Consider the following 8906-nt stretch of genomic DNA (forward strand, 5'->3'; position numbering starts at 1 on the left):
TGCCACCACCATTGCGTCCCCGACCTCTAGTACGTCCACCAGGGGTTGGATTTGCAGTTTGATCAGCAACTTTTTCCATAGTTTGCGATTCCTGCGATTGAAAAACATTAGGAAATTGCCCTTCTTCGATGTTGAATTGGGCATCAATGGGAATATCACCACCATAACCAGAAGAATCCATTATGAAAAATAAGAGAGATTGAGAGCGCTTTGAGAGAGCTTAAGAGAGATCGAGATTTGAGAGAGATTTAAGCGAGATTAAGAGAGATTTAAGAGAGATTAAGAGAAATTGAGAGAGATTAAGAGAAATTGAGAGAGAATGAGAGTTTTGGGGTGAGAAAAATGGTTGGGGGGAGGGGGGTAGTTATAGGAAAATTTTTGGGTTGAAAAAAATAATTTTTTCCCCAAAAATTCGGGTCCAACGGCTACACAATTTTTGGGCAGTTCGGGCAAAAATCGGGCAGTTCGGGCAACGACACAAAATCCGACCGTTGGGTTCAAAAATTCGGGTTCGGGCAGAAGACCTTTTTTTTTTCAAAATTCGGGCATTTTTCGGGCTAACGGTAAAAAAAAATCGGGCATTTTTCGGGCACGGGGCAAAATTCGGGCAACGGTCACAAAAAATTCGGGCAATTCGGGCAAAAATTCGGGCAGCTTCAGGTATTGCCAGAAAATTCAAAAAAAATCCGGCGAACGGCGGGAGACGGCTTCTCCACGGCGGCGGCCTGTCGGGGGGCTTACTCTTTTCGGGCTACCCGAGCCCGTGCCCGAAGAAAAGCATTTTTGGGCGGCGAGAGGGGCCTGCCCGCCGTGCTCGAAAATTTTCGGGCATCGAGCAGGCCCACCGCCCGAAAGTTCAGCACTGGCCGTGACTTTGGAGGGGTCTGCCGCCAGTCCTTCTCCCGAAATTATGTGGCCGAGATACTCTACCCTTGATCGGCCAAAAATACACTTCTTCTTGTTAGCATATAGCTTTTCTCTTTCCAAAATCTCCAACACCTTAGTCAAATGCTCCCTATGCTCCTCCAAGCTTTTGCTATACACCAAAATATCATCGAAGAACACAAGGACGAATCGGCGAAGGTATGGTCAAAATACCGAGTTCATTAATGCTTAGAATGCCGCCGGGGCGTTGGTGAGGCCGAATGGCATCACTAGGAACTCATAGTGGCCCTCGTGTGTCCAAAAGGCAGTCTTCTCCACATCACCCTTGAGGACCCGAATTTGATGGTATCCCGCCCTCAAATCCAACTTTGAGAATACTTGTGCTCCATGGAGCTCATCAAGGAGCTCGTCGATCACCAGAATAGGGAACTTATCCGGGACCGTTACTTGGTTTAAAGCGCGATAATCCATGCAAAAACGCCAAGTACCATCCTTCTTTTTCACCAAGAGCACCGGACTCGAATAAGGGCTACAACTAAGCCGAATTATCCCCGAAGTCAACATATCCGTCACCAACCGGTCAATCACCCCCTTTTGAAAATGTGGATAGCAATAGGGTCGGACGTTGGGAAGGTTCGCCCCATCCTTCAATACGATACAGTGATCCTGAACTCTCTTAGGGGGCAGCCCCTTAACCTCCTCAAAACCTCCCCCGAACAGCGTCAACACTCCCTGTAGCTCCTTGGGAATTGCTTCAACAACCCCTTCCTTGCCATCTCCCACTACCTCACAAACTTCTAGCAATACTCCTACTGGGTGAGGCCCGAGAGATCGAGCCATCGAACGTAAGCTTGCAGGCGTGTAGCATAAAGAGGGGTCTCCTGACCAACTCACCCACTCCTTCCCCTCCTTAAACTTCATCGTGAATCGAGACCAATCCGCTCTCACCTCTCCCAATCTACGCAACCACGTCACTCCTAACACCACATCGGCACTTCCTAACTCAAATGGGAAAAAATCCTCCACCACCTTGTAACCTTGAATCATCAACTCTACTCCCCGGCAAACACCTTGTTGTCTGATACACACTCCGTTCCCCACTTGCACACCACACCTAACCGAGGAATCACAAGGCAGCCCCAACTCTTAGACCACCAATTTCGACACAAAACTGTGAGAAGCTCCACTATCCACCAACACTACCACCTCCCGCGAACCAATCCATCCTTTGACTTTCATGGTTTTCACAGAGTTTACTCCCATTAGAGAGTTAAGATAGAGATCTACCTTCTCTACCGCTGAGTCTTCATCGGAGCCTTCCTCCTCCTTGACTTCCCCTTCTATTTATGAATCATCTTCAGTCGCCAACAGAATTTGGAGTTGCTTGTTCTTACAACAGTGCCCGAGGCTAAACTTCTCATCGCATTTAAAGCAAAGCCCACGGGCATGTCATTGTTGCATCTCCTCCTCCGACATCCGGCGGTATCCCCCTGCACCACCACCCGACGGACTAGAAGCCCCCAACAGGGAAGCTCGTCCCCTTCCAACATCCCCCAATTCCCGGCCGGTGTTGGATCGAAGGGAGCTCCCCGGAAACGAAGGCCGGCTGGTGGTACCATCATTGAACGAATAGGACCTTCCCAATCCTCCAACCCGTCCACTCTTCCACTGCCCCATTCTCTCCACCGCCTCATTTCGATCCTCGATTTGTTGTGCTATCTCCATCACTTCTTGGAGAGTAGCCGGTTTATGCATCTTCACCTCCGCTCTAACATCCTCTCGGAGTCCATTGAGGAAGAATCCCTTGTAAAATGCATTTGGCATTCCTCTCACCGGAGCCGAAAGCAATTCAAAACGGTCCAAATAATCCGCTACTGATCCCACTTGCCTCAACGCCATCAATCTCTCCATCAGATCGCCCTCTTTGGCTCTACTAAACCGTTTCAAAATCGCTCCCTTCAACTCCCTCCATCCCACAAACGGATCTTGCGAATCCGTCCACCAAAACCAATTCAAGGCCCGCCCCTCCATGCACATTGAGGCAGCCGACACCTTATCTCACTCCAAGATCTCACACATATCAACATACTGCTCCGCCCTAAACAGCCACCCATATGAATCCTCGCTGGCGAAGCTTGGCATTTCGATCCTTCTCCCCCGAAATTCTCCCATTCCCCGGTGGTTTTCCGGGGTCTCTTGGCAGAACTCCCACTGGTTCTCCCACCTTCGTTCCCCACGGGCCAGCCCCGGATCCCAACCACTTCAGGCCCCAATCAGATCCGGATCCGGGCTGGGTTCCTTGTTCTGGGGATACCCATGACGTCCCCGACCCGGAATGGGCCTCACCTGCTCAAACTCCGGCTCCCATGCCGGTTCCCGCCGCCGTCCCAACTCCGTCGCCCTCTCCGGCAAGCTCGGCCACCTTCCGCCCTCTCTGGCGAGCCCCGGCCACCTTCCCCCCTCAACCCGCCGTCGATATGCACTCCCCGCCGTTGACCCAGACCTCCAATCCCTAGATCTCGCCGGTAGTTGCGATCTTCTAGAAGACCCATGTCTCTCCGGCGCTGGAAATCCCTCTCGCGGCCTGGATCTTCGTGAATCGGCGCTTCCCGGCAAAGATCCACCCGATTTGGTACCTCCACTCTGCCTGGGTCGTCGCGATCTGGGCTCTCCTCGCCCCGAGGCGCGCGATCTCGCCTCTCTCCGTCCCGTCGTTTGCCATCGCGACCCAACTCGGCCTCCCCGGCCATCGGCCGCGCCGCCAGCAGTACCTCCATCCTCCGCAGCGCCGCCTGCACGTCTTCCATTTGAGTCCGAACCTCCCCCAGTTCACCACGCAGCCCAGCCACTTCTTCACGGATCTGCAGAAGATTCTCGGTCACCACCGCGTGGACCGCCTCCTAGACCACCGCCAGTCCCTTTTCCACCGTAGTCACCCTCTCCGGATCCGCTGGTTTTGGTGCCATGGATCGGAGCTCTGATACCAAATAGTTAGGAACCTAACTCAAAAAATCAGCCAAACACCAATACCACACTCACACACACCAGAAACAGCAAGAAAATGACAGTAATCGGAGGGAATTTTATTAATCCAATCAGCCAAGAACACCAAATTACACTAAAATATAAAGAATAAATCGGAGATTTCGAGCTCTTTGGTACTCCCAGCCGTTCCGGCAACACACCAAACATTCAGAAGATGAAAATACTCACTGCCTAAACCTACTGCTCTTCCCCCATTCAAATTACTCATAAATTAGCTCTCTTGCCACGTCAGCCCATCCTAGCCACTTTCAATATTTTCTCTTAGGCTCCTAACTCTGTGTTTTCTACCCGTTTTGCCCCTCCTAGTGTAAACTTGCTTCAGCAGGGGTCTAACAAAATACTAAATTAATAAACAAACAAAGATTGGAAGAAAGATTCTTAGCTTTAAGGACTTATTATAAGCATACTCTTCTCCGAAGATGCTCTTCAGGAATTCCAGAAACCATGCCGACCTCACGGGGCTTAACACCGATTTCAGCCAACGCATCCGATGAGAAAAGTCGCTATCTTTTCTCTGATCGATTGATTCTAGCAACGTTAAATCCGTGTCTAAGAAAGCTCGCCATTTTTTGATTAATCACTATATTGCTTCAAAGTTCCTCTGAATCTCATTTTCGCTTCTTCACGAAAGCACCAGCAGATTCGTAATGCAGTTGGGTATTCCTCTCTCATCCTTCGCGCCAATAAACGCAGCCACGTCGCCACTCTAGATCGTGGCCCGGCATGAAGTAGCCCAATAAATGAGGCCCATAATAAAAATGCTTGGACCATACGTCATCAACGGTCATCTTATACACAATCGTGAGTCAATACAACGTTTTTCGACTTTAGACTGATTCATCGTCGTTCTAAAATGACCGGCCTTGGAATTAATATTATATTTGCGAAACAACCCAGTTGCCAAATTTGTTGTTTTCGACAAGGAATTGCCATTTGCTCTTAGTTATTATCGAGGTAATGTCTTCCAAAGTGGTTTCTTCCCGTCTTGTTCTGCCTCAAAACATTGTGCTTGTCGTAATTGTGTCATATTGCTGAGCCTTTCATAAATGTACCTCAGAAACCTCAAACTCGTTTGTGATTCGTGAAGAACAGCACCAATGGCGTACTACTATAACGCCGATCAAGAGAGTTCCTCGCTCGTCAAGCTCGAACTAGCCTGCTCAGATCTCAAAATCCTCCTAAAAAACTCGGCGAAAATGGAACAAAATCTTGGCAAGATGGACAAGAAGTTTGATCTCATAGAGGAAGCTCTCTCAACGGCCTCAAAAAGAGTAGCTCCTCTACAGTCTTCAGCCATGGCAGCAAAAGCCCTCGAAACCAGAATCAACAGAGCAGTCACGCCTGCCCTGGCTCTCCTCGACAGCTTCAAGCTCTCGGACTCTCTCCAAGAGAAGATCACCGAGCTCTACGACGAATTATCCGCAGAGATGACAGAAAGGAAGAGGCTGAAGAAGATGATCAAGTACGTGGACTGTGTTGACCAGCTTAATATGGCGATAAACACAATAAGTGAAGAGGGTGAGCCGGTAATTCAGAGGCTTCAAGAGGTGGTGGAGTTCTTGAGCAGGACGAAGGCCACGGATCAGAACAGGACGGATAGATTGAGAGAAACTGTGATCACTCTAAAGGCATTGTATGAGACTGAGGTTGATGCAATGAGGTTTGAGGGATCACTTGATCAAGCTTTGTCGAATTTGCAGGACGAGTATGAGAGAATATTGCAGCAGATAAAGCATCAAAATATAGAACAGAAAGTTGACGAGACGGAGAAAATTGGTTCTGATCTTGCCACTGAACTGGAAGTTGAAGTTCTTAGAAGGATTTCAGAGACTCTGGCTGCCAATGATTGTTTGGATATATGCATCGATATTTATGTTAAGGTAATTAATTATTAATTCCAGCCTTGCAAAAGTTTAGTAAACTGCCCTTCGTATGTGAATCACAACTAAAATTCCATAGATCATGAAGCATGTGGCAATATGACAACTATCACAATTGGGCATTTTGTACATGATAAAACAAATCATTTAATCTACTTTTCCAGGAGAAAAAAAAAAAAAAAAAAAAAAGAGCAGCCACGGAATTCTACTTTTCAGTTTCCTATAGGGGAGAAGAGTAGTTTTCCAAGAAAAACTAATTAAGAAGTAACAACCATGTCTTATCAAAATAAGAACTATACTATAATGAACTAGCCTTGTCTCTCTCTCTCTCTCCCTCTCTTGGATTCTTTGTTTGTTCCGCCCAAAAAGCTGGCCCCATATATATAACTGAGTCAAACAATATACCATTTTGTTTTCAAGCAAAAAATTTATCATTTTGCAATTTGACAGGAAAAAAAAGCTTTTAACTCATACCTGTTATGTTTCCGGCTGAAAACATGAACAGGTGAGATACAGAAGAGTAGCGAAAGCATTAATGCGACTGAACCCAGACTATCTTCGAACTTACACACCAGAAGAAATCGACGAGATGGAGTGGGAGAGTTTGGAGACTGCCATTGCCCTTTGGATCCAACACTTCAAGCTCGCCGTCAAGGACGTCTTCGTCTCCGAGAAGAAGCTCTGCAGCCAAGTCCTGGGGGGCGTCATGGAGGGACTAATCTGGACGGAGTGCTTCGTCAAGATCGCCGACAAGATCATGGCCGTCTTCTTCCGCTTCGGCGAGGGCGTCACCAGGAGCAGCAAAGAGCCTCAGAAGCTCTTCAAGCTTCTCGACATGTTCGACTCCCTCGAGAACCTCAAGCCCCAATTCTCCGAGGTCTTCGATGGCGAATCCGGCGCAGATATCTGTTGCCGATTCAGAGAGCTCGAAAAGCTTCTCATCCACGCCTCCAGCAAAGTGTTTTGGGAATTTGGCCTCCAAATCGAAGGAAATTCGGACGGTTTTCCGCCTCCAAGAGACGGCTCCGTCCCCAAATTGATCAGATACGCCATTAATTACCTCAAATACCTAGCCACAGAGGATTACAGCCTTTCGATGGAGAAAGTCCTCCAAACAGAGCAGATTTGGAAGTCCGGAGTCTTGTCCAACCGCGGAAACGACGATAATCTATTCAGAGACGCGATCTCCAACGTCATGGAAGCTCTGCAGAGAAACATCGAGTCGAAACGACGTCGCTATAGAGACAACCAGATTCTCTCCTATGTTTTCTCCATGAACACGTACTGGTATATCTACATGAGAAGCAGAAACACCGAGATCGGAAAGCTTTTAGGAGATCAATACATGAAGAGGAAGTACAAAGCCGTTGCAGAGGAATCGGCTTACTTGTACCAGAAGCAAGCTTGGGGAAACTTGACAAAACTGTTGGATACGGAGGATCTTCTGAAGGAAGAAAAGAGCAAAGAGGAGACGGGGAAACTGATGAGAGAGAAAGTCGAGGCCTTCACGACGGGCTTCGACGAGATTTTGCAGACGCAGAGAGGGGTTTACGCCATTCCCGACGGTGACCTCAGAGAGCAGATGAGAGAGGCGACGGTGAAGCTTGTCGTTTCGGCGTACACGGAGTTCTTGAACTCCTCCTCGACGACGTTAAGAGGGAGGTCGTTTCTTAGCCCCGAAGCCATCGAGGGGAGACTCAACAAGTTTTTCGACGCGGCTGTTGGGAAGGGGGTGAGTAATCGTCGTGATTATTTCAACGATCCGTCGGGCCAGAGGAGCTCCACGTCCGCTGAGGCTGATATCAAGGGGTTTCAACGGTCTGGATCGCGTACTAGTGATGTGTAGAGAATTTTGTGCCGTTCACGTAAACGGCTTTGGACGGACAATTGTAATTGGGAAATTTATAAACTTTTTAACCCCACAACTTTGTCCCAGCAAATTCTAAAAGACGTCATTCTGTCCCCCAGTTTTTCAAAAGCTTTCATAAATCCCCCTTAATCCAAAGAAATATACCAAAATATAAATCAGGAAACGATGTTGTTGCCTGTTGTTGCATCATGATCCACGACACCAAGACCTTAATTGTTAAGTGCAAGAACGAGAAATTATGGACTTGTTCTTTTAGATCAAAACTAAAAAGAATTAAATTTAAATTATAATTTTATTTAAGTTCACGGTTTTTTATAAAATTTAAGTTTTAACTTGAGTTTGAGCTAAAAGAGTTCAAATTCCTCATTAAATTTAAGTTTTTAAACTCAAACTTAAGTTAATAAACAATATTTGTTTTATTTTTAAAAATATTATAACTTTTTCATTTTAATTCCGATTTAGATGATTTTTTTCTCTGTGTTCACAACGAAAAAATGAATAAAACTCCACTCATATACCCTATTCAATTTTTTTATCACTATTGTGTTTTTATTAAAATACTATCTAAATACAAATTCAATTTTTGACACATCTAAACACAAACTCAAATAAATTATCAATTCAAATCATAACTCAAATGTGTACATCTAAACATAAATTCATATTACAACTGTTGACGGTTAGATTTCGTCAACAATAAACCCGCCGGAATACCTTGGGGTTCTCCTTTGGATTACCGGCTTGTGGGTTTAATGAAAGTGTGGATTCAGGTTGAATTTAAGTATTTTTGTGTTTGAATGAACTGTATGTAAATGAACAAGAAGAATTTTATAGTGGTTCACTCTATGAAATTAGAGCTACGTCCACTGTATATACTATATTTCTTTTTGTGGAAATCTGAGTTTACAATGAATATCATCTCTCTTTCATTCTCCTTTTGAAGTTTTTCGGACCCCTTTCCTATTGGGGTCCTTCTTCTTTTGTACTCGGGCTTCCTTCACTGGGTGGGTTTCCTTCGTAGGTAGGAACACTCAAGTGCTGTCACCCCCTAGGCCCAGACATAGCCCACTAATTAGTACTGTTCACTCAACCAATTAGTATTCTATTACGGCTCTGTAACTCTCCGTAATGCTTTTCTGTCCCCTGGGGGGCGGTTTGTAAAATTGCAATTAATGCTGTCAGCCTTCCCTTATCTTTGCATGTAACCTATCATGTCGAAAAGGGAC

General features: G+C 46.3%; 1 protein-coding gene and 1 pseudogene across 1 annotated transcript; one reads left to right on the forward strand and one right to left on the reverse strand.

Annotated features, from left to right (window-relative positions):
• Positions 1 to 4496, reverse strand: part of LOC112093864 — an 11835-nt pseudogene extending 7339 nt beyond the window's left edge.
• A 460-nt stretch (positions 4497 to 4956) lies between these two features.
• On the forward strand, positions 4957 to 7742 carry LOC21387518 (exocyst complex component EXO70A1). The gene is made up of 2 exons (XM_010109739.2): positions 4957 to 5810; positions 6316 to 7742. Exons 1-2 carry the CDS (start codon positions 5028 to 5030, stop codon positions 7654 to 7656), a joined length of 2124 nt encoding a protein of 707 aa, XP_010108041.1. The 5' UTR covers positions 4957 to 5027; the 3' UTR covers positions 7657 to 7742.
• The last annotated feature ends 1164 nt before the right edge of the window (positions 7743 to 8906 follow it).

Source organism: Morus notabilis, unplaced genomic scaffold (assembly GCF_000414095.1).
Source record: "Morus notabilis unplaced genomic scaffold, ASM41409v2 Scaffold47, whole genome shotgun sequence".
NCBI classification, from domain to species: domain Eukaryota; kingdom Viridiplantae; phylum Streptophyta; class Magnoliopsida; order Rosales; family Moraceae; genus Morus; species Morus notabilis.

Excerpts from the sequence above, each read along its gene's own strand:
- LOC21387518 (XM_010109739.2), top strand. The coding sequence starts at position 5,028 with ATGGCGTACTACTATAACGCCGATCAAGAGAGTTCCTCGCTCGTCAAG. Across the intron at positions 5,811-6,315 it reads GCATCGATATTTATGTTAAG|GTGAGATACAGAAGAGTAGC; the intron begins GTAATTAATTAT and ends AAACATGAACAG.